The 20,941-nt window shown below is 48.5% G+C and overlaps 1 protein-coding gene across 1 annotated transcript in view; it reads right to left on the bottom strand.

Annotated features, from left to right (window-relative positions):
* Nucleotides 1-20,941, bottom strand: part of NAPB (NSF attachment protein beta) — a 63,475-nt gene that overhangs the window by 9,693 nt on the left and 32,841 nt on the right. The window contains exons 7-10 of the mRNA XM_075339319.1: nucleotides 13,977-14,061; nucleotides 11,221-11,325; nucleotides 8,839-8,907; nucleotides 8,631-8,681 (exon numbers count right to left, since the gene is read on the bottom strand). Coding sequence (XP_075195434.1) covers nucleotides 8,631-8,681; nucleotides 8,839-8,907; nucleotides 11,221-11,325; nucleotides 13,977-14,061 — 310 coding nt within the window. The remainder of the gene's footprint in view (nucleotides 1-8,630; nucleotides 8,682-8,838; nucleotides 8,908-11,220; nucleotides 11,326-13,976; nucleotides 14,062-20,941) is intronic.

The raw sequence follows: 20,941 nt of genomic DNA, 5'->3' as shown, positions 1-20,941 counted from the left end.
CTTGACTACCGCTGACTGTGTATGAAACTCCATCCCGAGGTAAGTCAGTGATTGGGTCAGTGTCAACTTGGATTTTGGGAAGTTGATGATCCACCCGAACTGCTGGAGAGTCGCCAGAGCGACGGAAAGGCTGTTTTGACACGCCATCTGAGAGGGTGCCCTGACCAGAAGATCGTCTAAGTAGGGAATCACCGAGTGGCCCTGAGAGTATAGGACCGCCACAACAGATGCCATGACCTTGGTGAACACCCGTGGGGCTGTCGCCAGGCCGAAAGGCAATGCCACGAACTGAAGGTGTTCGTCCCCGATGGCGAAACGCAAAAAGCGTTGATGTTCGGGTGCGATCGGCACATGGAGATAAGCATCCTTGATGTCGATCGATGCTAGGAAGTCTCCTTGTGACATCAAAGCGATGACCGAGCGGAGAGATTCCATCCGAAACCGTCTGGTGCTCACATGTCTGTTGAGCAGTTTGAGGTCCAGAACGGGACGGAACGAGCCGTCCTTCTTTGGCACCACAAACAAGTTGGAGTAAAAGCCGCGACCATGTTCCTGGGGGGGAACAGGGATCACAACTCCTTCTGTCTTCAGAGCGTTCACCGCCTGAAAAAGTGCATCGGCTCGCTCGGGGGGCAGAGAGGTTCTGAAGAAACGAGTCGGGGGACGAGAGCTGAACTCTATCCTGTAACCGTGAGACAGAATGTCTCTCACCCATCGGTCTTGAACATGTGGCCACCAGGCGTCGCAAAAGCGGGAGAGCCTGCCACCGACTGAGGATGCGGTTCGGGGATGCCGAGAGTCATGAGGAGGCCGCTTTGGAAGCAGTGCGTCCTGCGACCTTTTGGGGGCGTGACTTGGACCGCCACGCATAGGAGTTCCTCTGGCCTTTCTCCGGCCTACTGGACGAAGAGGATTTGGGCTTGGCGGAGGGACGAAAGGACCGAAACCTCGATTGTATTTTCCGTTGCTGAGGTCTCTTCGGTTTGGACTGGGGTAAGGAGGAGTCCTTTCCCTTGGATTCCTTAATAATCTCATCCAATCGTTCGCCAAACAAGCGGTCGCCAGAAAACGGCAAACCGGTTAAGAACCTCTTGGAAGCCGAGTCTGCCTTCCATTCGCGCAGCCACATGGCCCTGCGGACTGCCACAGAGTTAGCGGATGCCACCGCTGTACGGCTAGCAGAGTCTAGAACTGCGTTCATGGCGTAGGAAGAAAAAGCTGACGCCTGAGAAGTCAAAGACGCAACCTGCGGAGCAGAATTACGTGTGACCGCATTAATCTCAGCAAGACAAGCTGAGATAGCTTGGAGTGCCCACACGGCTGCAAAAGCCGGGGCAAAAGACGCTCCCGTGGCTTCATAGACGGATTTCACCAGGAGTTCTATCTGCCTGTCAGTGGCATCTTTTAGCGATGAGCCATCTGCAACCGATACCACAGATCTAGCCGCCAGTCTAGAGACTGGGGGATCCACCTTGGGACATTGAGCCCAACCCTTAACAACGTCAGAGGGGAAGGGGTAACGTGTGTCAGTAAGGCGCTTAGTAAAGCGCTTGTCCGGAACCGCTCTGGGCTTCTGGACAGCATCTCTGAAGTTAGAGTGATCGAAAAACGCACTCCGTGTACGTTTAGGGAACCGAAACTGGTGTTTCTCCTGCTGAGAAGTCGACTCCTCTACAGGTGGCGGCGGGGGAGATATATCTAACACCTGGTTGATGGACGAGATAAGGTCATTTACTATGGCGTCCCCTTCAGGTGTATCAAGATTGAGAGCAACGTCAGGGTCAGAGCCCTGAGCTGCGACGTCCGCCTCGTCCTCCAGAGAGTCCTCAAGCTGGGAACCCGAGCAGCGTGAAGAAGTCGGGGAAGATTCCCAGCAGGCCCGCTTAGCCGGTCTGGGACTGTGGTCCGGGCCGGAGTCCTCCACGTGAGACCTAGGGCCCCCCCTGGGAACGTGCTGCGGCGCGGACAGAGAGGGGCCTGGAGGCGAAGATCCAACAGGGCCCGGGGCCTGTGGAAGGACCGGTCTGGACTGCAAAGCTTCAAGCAGCTTGGCAGACCATTTGTCCATAGACTGAGCCATGGATTGTGAGAGTGACTCAGAGAGTTTTTCAGCAAAAACTGCAAACTCTGTTCCTGCCGCTTGGACAGGGGGAGCAAGGGGTTCTACCTGAGCCGAGGGGCCCACTAGTGACCGAGGCTCCGGCTGAGCAAGCAAAACAGGGGTTGAGAATTGCTCACAGTGAGGGTAGGTGGAACCCGCAGGTAACATAGCCGCACAAGAGGTACAGGTCGCAAAATAACCCTGTGCCTTGGCACCCTTGCTCCTTGTGGACGACATGCTGTTGTCTCCTAGGAGAGTGATCACTGAGGGTATATGGGAAAGGGTATACAGCCCGACCGAACAGAAATATATATATCTATATAGTATCTATTCCGGCACCCTAAGGGGACCAGCACCGGGTGACCAGTGTGGCTTACCGACCGCTAAAAAGCGGAGTGTGTGTCCTCCAGATTCCCTGCCTTAGGTCTCCCAGCATTGCAGAGCTCTTTCCTGGAAATCCTCCACAGGCAGTATGCCAAAAAAATGGCTGCCGGAGCTCTCTGGGGAGGAGTGGGGCCGTGGGCGGCGCTAGAAAAGTGCGGGAATCTGGAGTCCCCACAGTGATTAGTGAGGGGGGAGGAAACATACAGGATGCTCCGGCCCTCACAACCGACGTCAGGTCGGCAGTCCCGCCCTTACCCCTGATAGACAGGCCCGGGGGCGGGAGTTTTGCTACTAGGCCACAATTGAAGCCTGGGACTAAATTTAAGACCGCGGCCGACAAACAGGCGCGGTCGGCGCGGAAGTCCGCCGGCCGTCACAAATAAGCAGCTGCTGCAGCGTCCGGGATGAAGGCGCTCCATGCACATCCCCCATGGGGATACAGAGTACCTTAGTGATGCAGGGCCCGGTCCCTGAGGATAAATAAACTCCTGTCCGACAGATTCCCACAGGGGCTACGGAGGGAGCACGGTCCCAGTGAATGGATGACCGCTCAGGATCCCACTTCTCCCAGAGCCGCTAAGGGATGGTGAAGGAGACGGCATGAGGCTCCGGCCTTTGTACCCACAATGGGTACCTCAACCTTAACAGCACCGCCGACGTAGTGGGGTGAGAAGGGAACATGCCGGGGGCCCCGTGGGGGCCCACTTTTCTTCCAACCGATATAACTAAAATGAGAATGCATGAGTGGATGTGTGCCTCCTTCCACACAAAGCATAAAACTGAGGAGCCCGTGATGCACGGGAGGGTGTATAGGCAGAGGGGAGGGGTTACACTTTTTAAAGTGTAATACTTTGTGTGGCCACCGGAGGCAGAAGCTATACACCCAATTGTCTGGGTCTCCCAATGGAGCGACAAAGAAAATAGCTTGCGCACACATGCACATTTTCTCAAGAAAATCTTCACAAAGAATTTTCTTGAGAAAAAAACGCAGTCACTTCTTTTCCGCAGGTACCTGCGGTATACCCCCGGAATTTCACTCCATTCACTGTAATATAATCGCTAAATTCCGGGGTTATACCGCAGGTAGTAAATTATGTGCGGTATACCCCCGGTATAGCCGCGATTTACCTACGGTAATGTTCATCGCTGCCTGTGGTTTTGCAGGAAGTGATGTCATTATGACAGAAGAGGAAGCGGAGCAGAGTAAACACACACGTCACACTCCCTGGACGCCGCACAGAAGCACTTCCATGTGACCTCCAGGTGCCCGTGCAGTCTGTGTCCCGCACTGGCCCCGCGGCTGCCCGCCCTGCAGTGTGTCAGTGTCTGCCCGCAGTATCAGCAGCTTGTCACGCTGCAGCGCAGGCAGACACTGACACACAGCAGTGCGTGCAGCCGCGGGGATGACGGGCGCTGCTGTCAGGAGGTGAGATGACATCATTACCTGCTGTGACGATCTCCTGCCTCCTGACATCACCGCTGTCACTGCCGTCTACGCCCGCGGCCCGAGACTGTCACTGGCGGTGACGTCACGGGCTCTCGCGATACTGCTGAGAACGCGGCGGGCATAGAAGGCAGTGACAGCGCTGATGGCAGGACTGCAGGAGATCATCACAGCAGGTAATGATCTCCTATAACCTCCTGATGGCAGCGCTAGTAATCCCCTGCAGTGACCTGGGCTGACCTATTAATGTTAGCTCAGGTCACTGCATTACTCTCGCAGACAATGGGGAACCTTCTGTTCTTCACTTACTGGGACAGTGACTATGGTATGGATCGTCGTGGGACCCCCCCCCTTACTGGATTACGCCGGACCCGGATTTGATTGTTCTTGTCAATAAATTGGTGAAAGAGGGAATGTGGGGAGTGTTTTTTCAAATAAAACTTTTTTTGTTGTCTAATTTTTATTTCTTACTGACTGGCTTGGTGATGTCAGGTATCTGATAGACGTGTGACATCACTAACCCCAGGGCTTGATGCCAGGTGACATTACACATCTGGCATCAACCCCATATATTACCCCGTTTGCCACCGCACCAGGGCAACGGGATGAGTTGGGGCGAAGCGCCAGAATTGGCACGTCTAATGGATGCGCCACTTCTGGGACGGCTGTGGCCTGCTATTTTTAGGCTGGGGAGTGTCCAATAACAGTGGACCTCCCTAGTCTGAGAATATCAGACCCCAGCTGTCCGCTTCACCTTGGCTGGTGATCCAATATGGGGGGACCCCACGTTTTTTGTTTTAAATTATTTATTTAATGTAAAATAACAGCGTGGGGTGCCCTCTGTTTTGGATTACCAGCCAAGGTGAATCTGCCAGCTGTGGTCTGCAGGCTGCAGCCGTCTGCTTTACCCTAGCTGGCTACAAAAGATGGGGGAACCCCACGTCATTTTTTTTTTAATTATTTATTTTATGGCTAAATACAAGGCTAGGCACCCTTTAGTGCCACATGAAAATCACTAAAGGGTGCCAGCTTAGAATATGCAGGGGGGTGGGACATTATATAGGTCTTTCTCATCCATCTATCTATTCATCTATCCATCTTTCCCTCTATCCATTATCTGTCTATCGATTATCTATTTATTATCTATATTATTTATTGCAGTTCAGCATAAAAAACCGCAGGGACCAACCTGCGGAAAAACCGCGGCAAAAATCATACGTTTTTCCCGTGGTTTTGGTGCGTTTTTTTACCGCAGGTGCGGTAATCTTCAACTTACTTTTCTAGTGCGCACATAGCCTAAAAAGGTATGACCTGCATGATTCAAACCCTCACACCCAACCAGGTCAACCACACCATAACGCACAATATTTCCCACCCTGAGGGATGGATGGGGCATCCAAGGACCGAGCTTCGACCACAGCTTCCGCCCTGTATTACCCTCACAACTGGCGTCGGCAGGATCGGGCGTTGGAGGCTGGCATTGTGCTACTTGCCTCATATCCAGGAATGCTGCTGTTGGCCATGAGTGGCCATAGGAGTTTGTGTTTTCCCCTCCCCTTTTGTTTTGTGCACTCCCCTGCTGGATTGAGGGACTGCAGATTTCCAGATAAAAGTGTAAAAGATTATAGAAAGTAAGTATGCAAAAGTAACTACAAATTACAAAAGGAGTGCTACATATAATATGCTGTATACTATGGCATATATGTCTAATCTCGCTTATCAATAGATAATGGGTGAGCCAGTCCTGATGTGTCCACATATAAAAAAACAAAAAGAAAAAAAAGAACAAAAAAAAAACAACAAAAAACACCACACAGTGAAAAAAGGAATCAAAGAGAAAACACATTGAGGCTGGTTCAAACAAACCACATCCCCTCATGTGTTTGCTCCTAAATAGTGTTTCGCCGCTGCTTCATCAGGGGTTGGATATCGGGTCTTTTATCTCATGCACCAGCACTGGCTCACCCATTATATGTTCACGAGGCAGTCGTTTATGTCATAGTTTGCAGCATATTATCTGTAGCACTCCTTTTGCACTTTGCAGAGGATAGGGGTTCATTCTTCCCCTAGTCTACTATTTTTTCTTTCTTTCTATGAAACATTATATACCAATTGCCGTATTTTGGAGCCATTTTATTCTTAAATATATTTTGAATAAAGCAAACATCACCACTCATTTCTTGGTATTTGTAGAATAGCATTTCCAAACACACATGCATATGTTTTAAATGTTTTTATATGTCAATTATAAAAACTGTGTTTCTAAACTATTTAAAGTATGTGTAGTCTTTGCAGTCAAGAATACAGTTATTAAACCTATACACATCTTATTTATCCTTTGCTCGGTGGCTTTGGCCAATTTTGTAGGTTCTCATTAAGGTAATAAAGTGTCTAGTACTGTAATAAATAGCGATATGCAGTTATAATCCCAGTCAGTCAGCCTGTCCCATTATGAGAATAATTTTTATCTTTTTTATTGATCTTATGAAGACTGATAATTTTTAGATCTTTGGGGGTTACTGATATTACTGCTCATTGCTATATAGTAGTGGGTTTGTTGGTTATAGGGCAGCTATAATAGCACTGTGCATAAATTGTTGGACTATTTATAGTTATTTTGAGATTATAGGTACCTGAGGTTTATATCGAGTTACCATCATGGTGGTGTGCGCCACTTTTACATGCAGCTCCAATATGCACATGTGCAAGAGAGGGGAGCTATGAATCATGTATGGTAGTAGTAAGTAGCATACGTTTTTTTTGTGGAGCATCATTTATTGAAAACCGGCCAGCGCCATCAAGAAAAGGAACAAAAAATGTAAATAAATATAAATAAATATATATTATATATATATATATATATATATATATATATATATATATATATATATATATATATATATATATATATATATATATATATATATATATATATATATATATATATATATATACCGTATATGCCGGCGTATAAGACGACTGGGCGTATAAGACGACCCCCAACTTCTGCCCTAAAAATATAGAATTTGGGATATACTCACTGTATAAGACTACCCCGCTCCCAAATGAAAAAAAGTCTGCTTTGATTGCAACATGTTAATTTTAATTCCGCGAGAGCCGTACAATATGTTTTTAAAGGGCCATTGACAGATCAATCGCTCCAATGTTCACTTAGTACAGCAAGGAATGCTCCTCCCTGCTGTATAAAGCCACAACTGGACTGAAACAATGGTACTACACTCTGCTACAAACAGACACACACAACTCTGCTACAAACAGACAAACACACACAACTCTGCTACAAACAGACAAACACACACAACTCTGCTACATGCAGACAAACACACACAACTCTGCTACATACAGACAAACACATACAACTCTGCTACATACAGACAAACACATACAACTCTGCTACATACAGACAAACACATACAACTCTGCTACATACAGACAAACACGTACAACTCTGCTACATACAGACAAACACATACAACTCTGCTACATACAGACAAACACGTACAACTCTGCTACATACAGACAAACACATACAACTCTGCTACATACAGACAAACACGTACAACTCTGCTACATACAGACAAACACATACAACTCTGCTACATACAGACAAACACATACAACTCTGCTACATACAGACAAATACACACAACTCTGCTACATACAGACAAACACATACAACTCTGCTACATACAGACAAACACATACAACTCTGCTACATACAGACAAACACGTACAACTCTGCTACATACAGACAAACACATACAACTCTGCTACATACAGACAAATACACACAACTCTGCTACATACAGACAAACACATACAACTCTGCTACATACAGACAAACACATACAACTCTGCTACATACAGACAAATACACACAACTCTGCTGCTCTGTGGGGCCTGCACCCGCGGCTCGGCGGGTACAGCACCCGCGGCATCGGCGGGGGGGGGGGATTGGCAGGGCATACATCTGGGGGGTTAGAAGCAGCTCACTGGGGCCCATAATGGGCACAAGTCCCCCTGTGTCAGATATCTCCCCCATAGTGCTGCCCATGGCCCCTATAGATCGCACAAGTCCCCCTGTGTCAGATATGGCCCCTAGGCTGCTGCCCAAAGTAAAATAAAACCCTCTTTCCTTATCTCCTCCAGCGCTGAGCTCCCTCCTGTATCCCTCCGTGCTTCTGTTCTTCCACTTCCTGGTTGTCAGTGCGGTCATGTGATCGGCACAGCAGGCTGAGCTCTCTGCCTGATCACAGTGGAAGCAGACACAGGGAGAAACGCTGCAGGGGTAAGTAAAGCTTTTTTATTTTAGAATGAGCAGCAGCCTGTGGGCCAAATCTAACACATGGGGGACATGTGCGATCACACTGGGACGCAGGCTCATATAATATGCACCGCTGCCCCAGCCCCTCACTGCGTGCGATTTCAGCACCATTGGAGATGGACAGCGGCTGTGCATATTATATGAGCGGGTGCAGGAGATCAAAGGATGCAGGCCGCAGCGTTCCCCTGTGCTCCAGAGCTGCTTCCACCAACTCCCCTGGACGCTGCAGTGTACATACACACCCCCCCCCCGTATATCCGGCGTATAAGACGACCCCCCACTGTAGCCATTATTTTAAGGGGGTAAAAAGTCGTCTTATACGCCAGTATATACGGTATTCAGTATATGCTACTTACAGCTTCAGTATATGCTTCACTGTTCTGTTCTTCATGAGCTTCAAGCAATTTCTGGAGAAATATACAAGAAATCCAAAATTAAATGTGCCAACCTAATCCCATCCCATCCACGAAACAGTTTTGCTGCTCTCATGACGTCTGCGCACGTGCATGCGCGCGCACGCACACACACACACACACACACACACACACACACACACACACTGACCTTTATTAGCTGGCATTCCCTAGAATCTGTAAATGCTGGGAACATTTCTTCATATTTCTCCATGGCAAGCTACAAACAAAGAAAAAAAAAAAAAGCATAGAAAAAACCTGCCTCAGTCAGAATCCAGTGCTTATATGCAGTATACACAACATTCACATATATACTGATACCTCCTTCCATTTCTTGCGTTCATCCCTATATTGTTCCCCACATAATTTTAAATATAATAATTTTTTAACTTTATAGCAATAAAATTATAATGTAACATTCTGTGGTTATTCACTTTTTTGCAGTGTAGATTTCTATTCTTTATGTGAACATCCTATATATCTACTTAATGTATAGCTATTTACTGGCTGCGCATTTCCACTTTTTCTCAATTAATTGATCACTACCTGATTGTTTTGCCCTGCGACAATCTCTAACAGTTCAGAGTGAACACAGGCCGCTCCGGCTGGCAATTCTTTGTTTCTGGTGAGGTCACATTGACCGAGCAGTTCCTTTTCTTCCGCTGTGCCAATGGGGCATCACTGCTAATGTGGCACCCTGTGCCTGAGGCGCCACAAAGTATGGTTGCATGTGTTATTCAATATGTATAATATGTATTACCAGCTTTAATGAGATTTGGTTTTCGCTGTTGTTCGCCACATACAAACATTTGCCTACACTCCCTTACTGGGGCTGTTCACCTGAGCTGATAAAGTTTGTGTGTGCGCCCTAGAAGGAAAGAGAGGGAAGAGCTTAAGTGTGACATATAATCAGAGTGTGGCAGGTGGTGTCATGGTGAGCGTGTGAGAGGAGTGTAACATGGAGACAGTCCTGTCCTGAGGTAACTGTTGAAACCTCTGGAGGGGCCAGCTACAAATTGGCAAGATGTCAGTCCCTAGGCCACCTGGACTTTCAAGGTCACTGGCAAACTGAGAGACTGCTATTAGCCTTTTCATAAAGAGCAGTGATATTGCACAGGAGCTCAGCAACGTGATTGAGTCTGGAAACTTCTAGAAGAAACAGTGAGTTTTCCCTCAGGATTCAAGTCGCCTGCTCACTGGAAGAGATTAAAGATCTAGAGTTTTCTTGTCTTGAAAATCCCAGGATTCCCAGACACCTATTCCCAGGTAGGGAAGTAGTGGCAGGAGGAATACACTAACACCAAACAGCAGAGAAACTAAACTCTCATTGGGGCAGGTCAGACCACCATCATTGTGAATGCTGTAATTAATGTTCTGGAAGGTTCTCCAGAGCTCCAGTAAAAGGTAAAAGCACCCTGTTCTGTCTCTGGCTGAATTATTCTCTGCTGCTTCATCCCTACATCAACATCCCCAGGAACCAGCCCTAGTTGGGGGGGCGAGGGGACAACGCTCTGGCATTGTGCATAACCACCTAACTCCTGGGGACCTCCAGCAGTGCCCGGCCATGCCAAAGCCGTACATCCCAACTGGTGTCACAAACTCTTTAATTTTATTATTTTTCTCTCCCCCTTTTTTTAATATTTTTAACCCCATCACAAAAGCCTGTCACAGGCACCCAGTATGCCCACATTTCCACTTGGACCCACCACCATGACAACATAAGTCTACCGGGGGCGGCACAGTGATGTCATGTTGATTGACAGCTGGCACCTTGCAATTTGGATGGATCTGCTCTATGGATGTGACCTCACCGGAAGCAGGGAATCGCCATCCAGAGGAGTCTGTGTTCGCTCTGAACTGGGAGACATTGTTGCATGGCAAAACAGTCAGGTAGTTAGCAACTACCTGAAGAAAAGTGCTTAACCCCATGAAGGAGGATTAAAAAAAAAAACTAAAGCCCTGAGGAACCCATTTAAGACCTAGGCCAATAAATAAACCACAAATTTGTAGTTCTAAATTCTTGTTTTCGTATTTTGGACCGTCTAAAATGATATATGAAATGCTAGTCTTAATATTATACTCCATTATGTTTTTAACTTTAAAATAAGTCAAAACAATTGAGGGTGTCACAAATCTTGAGCACTTAGGATGATCCATAATATGCAAGTAATGGGTCAGTGTCATCAATGAAAATCTAGCTTTACTATAACAATCGTGAGACCGGGGTGTCCTCCCTGCAGATATTTCTGAAATGAAGGCAATAGAATATATTGGGGCAGACATCAAAGTCTGATACCAACCAATCAGTTCATAGCTTCCGTTATTCCAGAGCTGCTTACGAAAAGAAAGCCGAGTTCTGATTGGTTTCTATGGACAAGACCAGATTCCCTTTCAGACAGTGGGTAACTCGCCTCCAATGTCACATATTCCACCAGAGATGAGGCAGAATTTGGTGAATTTCTGCTCAGTGTATAAATTGCTAGAACAGATAATTCATAACATTAATCTCATTGTATACATGGGATGTGCTCACCTTAGCATTCAGCTCATCTACTATGAAATGGCAGAGGGCAGCTTTGAAGAAATATTCTTTTGCACTGTACTTCAGCAGAGGGTTATCCATTGTGCTTGTGCCGATCTAGAAACATTAGAATTTGGATATGAGAACAAAGCACAAAACATGATTATAATAGAAAGATCCCAGAAGTGAATAACACATGGGAATTAGAGTTTCTTGTTACACAATCCCAAGATATAAGGCAACGTTTCAGTCATCTCATGTGGCCTTCATCATACATCAGATTGCTGATGTCCGTGTATGGGGAATAGCGGGTACACTGCCAAGAAGTAATGGCGGTGTGGGAGAAACCCTCAGAAAATGTTCACAATTGGGCTGAGTTTATCGGGAGGCTAGACCCCCACTCTATCCATTTTCCACAACACCAGCAGAAATACCCGAGTTTTCCTACTGTATTTCTTCAGCAGTCTCAGACGATGAATGGAGCAGTTGGGCATGCGGACCTCCACTCCATTCAAGATGTGCTTGGGACCCACAGCCAATTCTTGAGATAGCCGAGGGTCCAAGCGGTTAGACCCTCAGCGATTAACTATTTATCACCTAATTTGTAGACAGGGAAGAATAATACGTTTTAGCAATACCCTATTAAGTCGATTTGGTGACTAACACTTGTGTCACATATTGTTAGTCTACTTGACTAATAGGAGCCAGTTTTAAACCTCAGGGACCATTAAGCAGTAGATCTTGTCTGTGTCCTAATTTTTAATGAAGATTAAATAAAGCCATACATATTACCAGCACCTCCATGCACCCACTCCTGTGTATGGGGGTGTTAGAATCACATTTATGCTCCCTGATTAGTTTTATTGATCCATTTTTTACTTCTCCTACACCTACCGTGTTTTTCCGAAAATAAGACATTGTCTTATATTCTTTTTTTACCTCAAAAAATGTGCAAAAGAAGGCAGACACCCCCCAGGAGAATCGCATTTACCTGACCCCAGACGTCTGCGTCACTCCCAGGTCCTGCTATGTTCCACAACGGGTGATCCCAGCAAGTCCTCAATGCATTCCACAGAGGTCCTCCCAGTAGAGCAGGTCTCGATGAGTTCCACAGAACGGTATCACCAGATGTGTGTAATGTTACTGCGATCGGATGTGTATGTGATAGTGGAGGGATCCTGGACCCGATGTGTGTGCGTGAGCGGACCTAAAAGCGACGCAGATCTCTGTGGGAGAGCCCATCCACTGTCTGCATCTGCCAACTGTATCTGTTCGTGCAATTTTTTTGTGGGGGGCTGTCTGCATTCTGTTGGGTTTGTCTTTTCTCTTTTGGGTCTGTCTTCTCTCTTTTCGGCTTTCTTTAATGAAGTGTTCTGCTGTATTCTTTAACTTTTTTAGCTGCTTGGACACTTCACTATTAAACCGCAACTAGTGCTTATTTTCAGGGTAGGGCTTATATGTTAAGCCTTAGGGGTACTTTACACACTGCGCAATCGAAAGCAATTGCTAGCGATGTCGAGCGCGAAAGCACCCGCCCCCGTCGTGTGTGCGATAGTGTGTGATCGCTGCAATAGCGAACATTATCGCTACAGCAGCATCACACGCACATACCTGGTTAGCGACGTCGCTGTGACCGCTGAACAATCCCTCCCTCAAGGGGGAGGTGCGTTCTGCGTCATAGCGACGTCACTGCGGTGTCACTAAGTAGCCGGCCAATAGAAGCGGAGGGGCGGAGATGAGCGGGACGTAACATCCCGCCCACCTCCTTCCCTCCGCATTGCTGGTGGACGCAGGTAAGGAGATGTTCGTCACTCCTGCGGTGTCACACATAGCGATGTGTGCTGCCGCAGGAACAACATCGCTACTAAGCAGACAATGATTTTTTGATTCAGGACGATCTCTCCATGGCAAACGATTTTGACCACTTTTGCGATCATTTAAGGTCGCTCGAACGTGTCACATGCTGTGATGTCGCTAACGGCGCCGGATGTGCGTCACAAACACCGTGACCCCGACAATAATACGTTAGTGATATTGTAGAGTGTAAAGCCCCCTTTACTGAAAATTCCTACAAGGGATTATTTTGGGGGAAACACGGTCCAATACACTTTTCAGACCAATCTACTAAAGCAAAGCTTGTTTATGGAGTTCTCTGCACCAACTACTAATGGCATCATTGGGAATCCAGTATGCTTCACATCCTACACGGTCACCTCTCATCCACTATTCCTCCCAATTCGGTCTATGAATGTGACCTTCTCCTTCCAGGTGACTTTCTAGGTCACAATACTGAGTTTATATCACCGACTATCTTCTGCATCTTCAAACACTGATTTCTGATGCACCTCATTATCTTTATCACCACCCATGGGATTGACGGGGAAAGCTGATTATTATACAATCAATAGACCACCAGAGAGCATGCATGAACTCTGCTCCATTCAAACAAGACCCATTGGACCACCACTCATGTCTGATGCATTTCCTAGCAGTGGGGACCTCAGCAATCACACTTGTCAGCCATGCTATGGACAGATGTATGGTTTTCGTCAGGGTTGGATATACCACTGCTGCAACCTGTGCAGTCTCACAGAGGCCCTAGAAGTGAGGGGGGCCGATTTCCATTTCCAAATCAGGTGGGATTGTGCTTTATGATGACTATTAGACTGCAAAAGACCCACATACTGTCCTTGCACAGGGCCCTTTCCTATCTATGTCTGCTAGTGGTTTTTGTGGACCATCCCCTTTAATGATACACTGGTACAAACCTGTTCATATATTTCTATTGCTTTTTGATACTGTTCCAGTTGAGCGGCGTACGCAGCCACTTTTAGCAGACATTTATTTGCAGAGCTGAAATGAGAAATGAAACATACAGAACGTTAAGAACTGTTCAGCCTCTTCTAAAGTCTTATTACTTAAAAAGTGTTTCAATATACAGTATATTCCCTATATGACTGGGAAATCCTCAGATCACCCATTATATATATAGTGACTTGAGTTAGAAGATAATCGTAATTGTAGTTTGGGGAAGAAAAAAAAGAAAAAAAGTCAACCATTGGGAAAAGGATCTGGGCACAGACCCAAACACATATGAAAGAAAGAAATCTTCCTTAAGGAGCATCAGATATTTAGGAGATGTATAATATCAGAATAAAGGACAAAGGTGAAGTAGAAAATAACGTTAGGGCTTTTGATTTACTTGTGCTTAAATTCATAAGTGACAATGAAATGTGAATGCTCTAAAAGTAAGTTACCTAAAGACCTAAAAATTACCTAAAGACCCCCATAAAAGTTAGACTAAAGTTGGCTAAAATGTACAAGATCAGCTGACAGTACAATATGTATGGGGGCATCCCACTCGCCCCATCTAAAGGATCTGGCAGATTGGATTTCCAGAAGACTATCCTTTTTTTCTCGAGAGATAAGCTGTTGCCAGAAGAGTCTCACGGTGACTCTCAGAACACAGGAGCGCTTGGCTTTGTAAAGAATTCTGGTGAAGTTGGGAGACATCGCTGTAGGACAGCCATCTAATGTGTGTGGGGTTTTAAGGTCAAACTCGTCAATGCATTATGGGAATGCCCCCGCCCCAAAAATAAATATTTTGTGATCAGGTGAAAAAGCCAATTTTTGTCATTTTAGAATATTTAGTGAATAATGATCCATGATTGTTAATGTTCTATTATGACAACTTGGGGAGTATGGATATGGAAGAAGAGTGAAAATACATTTAGTCTATTTGTAAGAATTTTTTTAATTTAACTGGTGGTGAAAAGGTCAGGTTATCTCAAAGAGCTATAAAAAAAAATCATTTGGAAAAGATGGGCAAAAGAACATCATATAATGTACGAGAGGGAAAATGGAGTGCCATGTAATTCGAGCAGAGAGGGGGTGGGCGAAGGGTAATATCTAATATGAGTTCTAGTGCTGTAAACATGTATTTATTGGTTAAAATGGTCAACATAAGAGTTATAAGGCATTATAACACTCCCCCCCCCCCATGTGAGCTTAGTGCCGACACTGATGAAGGCTCTGAAGCCTGCAGAATTGTGATTGCAGCTCTGATGCTGATCTTCACTTTACAAGCTCTTTTCCACTTGCGTACCGCTCCCGATGCGAGAGCGATATGCTAATGACCCTCTGCTGCGGGTGTGAGCCAAGGGTCATACGACTGTGATGCGATTTTGCGATCCCATCACAGGAGCGGAGAAGATGGAGGGAACACTTTCTCCCATCTCCTCTGCTGTCTGTCTCTGCATGCACCGCATTGCAGTCGCATAACATGTGAGTGCAGTGCGATGTTGGGGTGCGTGAGCTGAGACTCGCTGCAAAACACAGCATGATGCGATTGCACCAAGAGCACGATTAGTGTGGAGAAATAACAGGAAAGAGGAAACTGGCTCTTGATTTAAGGCCACTTTACACACAGAGATAAATCTTTGGCAGATCTGTGGTTGCAGTGAAATCATGGACATATTGTTCCATTTATACACAGCCACAAACCTGGCACTGATTGTCCACAATTTCACTGCAACCACAGATCTGCCACAGATTTATCTGTGTGTAAAGTGGCCTTAACACTGGTGTGAGTGCAATCCGATTTTTTTATCGGATCGCACTCGCACATGCACTCGCAGGTGGAAAAAACGGATTTTTCTGTACTCACCGTAAAATCGTTTTCTCTTAGCCATCATTGGGGGACACAGGACCATGGGTGTTATGCTGCCTAGCCATAGGAGAACACTAAGTAGATGCAAAAGCATAGCTCCTCCTCTGCAGTATACACCCCCTGGCCGGGCCAGGCAACCTCAGTTTTAGTACACAAGCAGTAGGAGAAAAAAAACCAGTAAAAACTTCTCAACAGAGGAACATGAGAAAAGAAGAGTCATAACCAAATAAGGTACTGAGAGAACCAAGGCCCAACAGGGCAACAGGGTGGGTGCTGTGTCCCCCAATGATGGCTAACAGAAAACGATTTTACGGTGAGTACACAAAAATCCGTTTTTCTCTGACGCCTCATTGGGGGACACAGGACCATGGGACGTCCTAAAGCAGTCCATGGGTGGGAAACATAAAAGAAGACAACACAACCCAAGGACTAGGAACCAGTCCCAGACAGCCTGGAGCGCCTACTGAGAGAGGTGCTCTACTGCCGTTTGCAGAATTTTCCTACCCAGATTTGCCTCAGTTGAAACCTGGGTATGGACTCTGTAATGCTTTGAAAACGTATGTAGGCTAGACCAGGTCGCAGCCTTACACACCTGTTCCACTGAAGCCTGATGCCGAATGGCCCACGAAGCGCCAACTGCTCGCGTGGAATGAGCCCGCAGCCCACTAGGAATGGGCTTGAGTTGCAAGCGGTAGACTTCCTGGATTGCAGAGCGAATCCAGCAAGCCAGAGTCGCCTTTGAAGCTGCCTCCCTTCTTAGGCCCCTCAGGAATGACGCACAAAGAGTCAGTTTTCCTAAAGGGGGCTGTCCTGGATATGTAATATCTGAGAGCTCTGACGAGGTCTAACGAATGCAGAGACCTTTCCACCCTATGAACCGGGTGTGGACAAAAGGAAGGCAGAACAATGTCCTCGTTCAAATGAAACGGGGTAAGAACCTTTGGAAGGAAATCCGGAAGGGGGCGCAGAACCACCTTGTCATGGTGAAAGATCAGAAAAGGCTCGCAGCAAGAGAGTGCTGCTAGCGCCGAAACCCGTCTGATGGACGTAATTGCCACCAGGAATGTTGCCTTCCAGGACAGAAGAGCAAGGGAGGATTCCTTGAGGGGTTCAAAGGGAGACCTCTGGAGACCGTCCAGAACGAGGTTGAGGTCCCATGGTTCCAGCGGCCGTTTGTACGGGGGAACTAGATGGGAAACGCCCTGGAGGAAGGTCTTGACTTGCGGTTTTTGAGCCAGGCGGCATTGGTAGAAGATTGAGAGCGCTGAAACCTGCCCTTTAAGGGAACTGAGAGCCAACAGTCGAGAATTCTGGGGATGGCCAGAGGCATAGGCTGGACGTTAGTTTCTCTACACCATGAAAGGAAGATTTTCCACGTGCGGTGGTAAATGCGGGATGAAGCAGGCTTTCGGGCGCTGATCATGGTGGCAATAACCGCGGGGGAGAATCCCGCTCTTGTTAATACCCAGGTCTCAATGGCCATGCCGTCAGCTTTAGGGCTCTGGAGTTCTGATGGGAAATGGGCCCTTGGGTCAGCAAGTCTGGGATGTCTGGAAGGCGCCACGGTGCGTCTGTGAGCATTTGTACTAATTCGGCGTACCAGGCGCGCCTGGGCCAGTCCGGTGCTATCAGTATCACCGGGACTCCCTCTGCCTTGATCTTCCTGATTACCCGCGGCAGCAGGGGTAGAGGTGGAAATATGTAAGGCAGGCGGAATTGGTGCCAGGAGCAGACTAGAGCATCCGCGCCGATTGACTGCGGGTCGCGTGACCTGGCTATGAACGCGGGTACCTTTGCATTCAACCTTGAGGCCATTAGGTCCACGTCTGGTGTGCCCCAGCGAGTGCAGATGTGTAGAAACACATCTGGGTGGAGAGACCATTCTCCGGCAGCTAGGCCTTTGCGACTTAGAAAGTCTGCTGCCCAGTCCTCTACCCCCGGTATGTGTACCGCTGATATCACTGATCCCGACGATTCGGCCCAGCTGAGGATCCTGTGGGCCACGACATAAGCCGCTTTGCTGCGGGTGCCCCCCTGCGGATTGATATGGGCTACAGCTGTCGCATTGTCCGATTGGACTCAAATCTGACGACCCGCTAGCAGAGGGCAGAACGCTCTGAGCGCGAGGAAGATCGCGCGGAGTTCCAGGATGTTTATGGGTAGGAAAGACTCCTGGGACGTCCAACGTCCTTGAGCAGTGTGGTGCTGGTACACTGCTCCCCAGCCTAGGAGGCTGGCGTCCGTGGTCAGGACCAGCCAGTTCACTGGGAGAAAAGATCTCCCCTTCGATAGGGATGAGGACCGAAGCCAACAGCGGAGTGCGTACCTGACTGAAGGCGTCAGGTGAAGATGTCTGTCCAGGGAGAAGGGGCTCTTGTCCCAGGCCGCTAGAAGGGCTAGCTGCAGTGGGCGGAGGTGCAGTTGAGCAAAGGGTACTGCTTCCATAGCTGCCACCATTCTGCCGAGCACTTTCATGCTGAATCGAATGGAGCGAGACGGAGAACGTAGAAGGCAACGTACCGTTCGTTGAAGGGCGATCGCCTTGTCCTGAGGGAGAAGGATCAAGCCCCGACGGGTGTCCAGGGACATGCCCAGGAAGGTGATGGATCGTGATGGGATCGGGGATGATTTGTCCAGATTCACTAGCCACCCTAAGCGGGATAGGGTGTCCACAGTGATCTGTACGCTGGTTGAGCAGTCGCGGAAGGAGGGGGCCTTGATGAGGAGGTCGTCCAAGTAAGGGAGAACGACTACTCCCCTGGCGTGAAGGACACTCATGGCGGCCGCCATGACTTTGGTGAAGACCCTTGGTGCGGTGGCAAGGCCGAAGGGTAGAGCTACGAATTGAAAGTGGGAGTCCTGAATTGCGAAGCGGAGGAACTTTTGGTGATCTGGGGCCATGGGTATGTGCAGGTACGCGTCCTAGATGTCTATGGAGGCGAGGAATTCCCCTTCGACCATGGATGCAATAATGGACCTTAGGGACTCCATTCTGAATCTCCGTACGTGCACATGTTTGTTTAGGTGTTTGAGGTCCAGGATGGGTCGAACTGACCCATCCGTTTTGGGGACCACAAAGAGGTTGGAATAAAAACCCCCGAACTTCTCGTCGTCTGGGACAGTATTATCACTCCTGCTGTTTGGAGCGAGTGGATTGCTGAGAAAAAAGCTTTGCGTCGTTTTCGAGTCTTTGGGGGGTTTCAGAGAAAGAACCGACTCGGGTCCGAAATTCTATGTGGTAACCGGAAGACACAAGGTCTCGCACCCATTTGTCGTCTGAGGCGGCAGCCCAGATGTGATGAAAGAGCCGCAGTCGACCTCCTACAATGAGTGTGTCTTCCGGGGCGCCGAAGGAGTCAAGCGGGGGGAAACCGTCGTGGCCAAGTCTCCCTAGTCCTGGACTGTTTCGGTCTAGGCTGCCATGACGAAGTGGGTTTCGGGGAGGGCTGAGAAGGTCGGTCCCTGCGTAGTCCGCGGCTGGTGGCGGGGACAGCACGGGATGTCGACCAACCAAATGAGTTCCGAAGGGAGCTGAACGAGGACTGTGGACGTCTGGTGAAGGACGTCCTGGACTTCAGCTGGGGGAGGGAGGTACTCTTTCCTCCCGTGGCGTCAGAAATGAGTTTGTCCAGACGTTCGCCAAACAATCGGTCTGGAAAAAAGGGAAGGCCCGTGAGAGACTTCTTGGAGGCAGAGTCCGCTCGCCATTGTCGGAGCCAGAGAGCTCTACGGATGGCTATGGTATTTGAGGCGGCAAACGCTGCGCAGGTAGCAGCGTCCATGGAGGCCTGCATGAGGTACTCCGCCGCAGCGGCAATTTGAGCTGTTACCTCTGTGAAGGTATGAGTGAGCTGGGATTCCTCAAGTGAAGTGTTAAGGGATTTTGCCCAGACCGAGATCGCCTTTGCGACCCACACAGCGGCAAAGGAGGGTGAGAGGGAGGAACCCGCAGCCTCAAAAGCAGAGCGGGCGAGGTGCTCCACCTTTCTGTCTGTCTGTCGGGTCCTTGATGGAGGAACCATCGGGTAAAGACAGGAGCGTCTTTGTGGTAAGGCGGGAGACCGGGGGGTCGACCGAGGGCGGATCGGCCCAGCCCTTAGGGGCAGGTGAGGCAAAAGGGTACCGGGACTCCATGAGTTTTCGGTTACCGAAGCGCCTGTCAGGCTTCTCCCTTTGCTTTGTGAGGATATCCTGAAACTCTGGGTGATCAGGGAAAACCGTTTGGGGTTTCCTTGCCCTCTTAAAGGAGACCGCATGGTCAGTGGTAGTGGATGGGGGATCCTCCACATGCAGAGTTTGGTTGATTGCTGCTATAAGGGAGTCTATTGCAGTTTCATCATCTGGGGAGGCGGAAACCAAGGAATCCTCTTGGTCTAAACAGCATTCTCCCTCCTCCAGCTCTTCAGAAGCCGTGGAGCGTGTGGGAGAGCCTGCCCTGTGTGCTCCCGAGGGAGAACCCGCTGGAGACACCCAGCCGTGTGCTCTTTTCCTGATCCTTGCAACCGGTGAAGCATGTGCCCGGATTACCTCAGAAGGATCCTCCATAGGGGTATCCTCAGGCTGCGTTCCGTCCAGGGACCCAGAAGGGTGTGGAGGACATTGCATAGCCAGCACCAGGTTCTGTGACAGTTTTTCCATGGATTGGGACAGAAACTGTGCCCATTCCGGTGGGCTGTGAGCCCTAGGCTCTGGGCTGATGGTTGCGGCGGTGGTGGCAGGGGCTATAGGAGCACAGGACTCACACAGAGAAGAGGTGTGTTTACGTGGTAGCTCAGCGTGGCAGGCAGTGCAGGCTGAATAATCGACTATGTGGGCCTTAGCACTCCTAGTGCCCTTAGAATTCTGCATGTTCCTAATAGGAGTATGCCAGGAGGGGGAGCAATGCTCAGCAGAACTACAAGTGAAGCAAGCACCTCACCAGAATCAGCCGATGGCCCTGTCCTCAGGAAGGATTAAGCTCTATGGAGATCTTCGCACGCTTTCCTGGGGATGGGGGGGCTTATCGCGGCCGCGGGGGGCAGGGCTTAGCGCTAAAAGAGCGCGAAGATGAAGTCAGTGTGCCCC

The sequence above is a fragment of the Anomaloglossus baeobatrachus genome, chromosome 3 (genome assembly GCF_048569485.1).
Source record: "Anomaloglossus baeobatrachus isolate aAnoBae1 chromosome 3, aAnoBae1.hap1, whole genome shotgun sequence".
Taxonomy (NCBI): Eukaryota; Metazoa; Chordata; class Amphibia; order Anura; family Aromobatidae; genus Anomaloglossus; species Anomaloglossus baeobatrachus.
The sequence above is the reverse complement of the archived record's forward strand: the minus strand, read 5'-3'. Positions and strand labels throughout refer to the sequence as shown.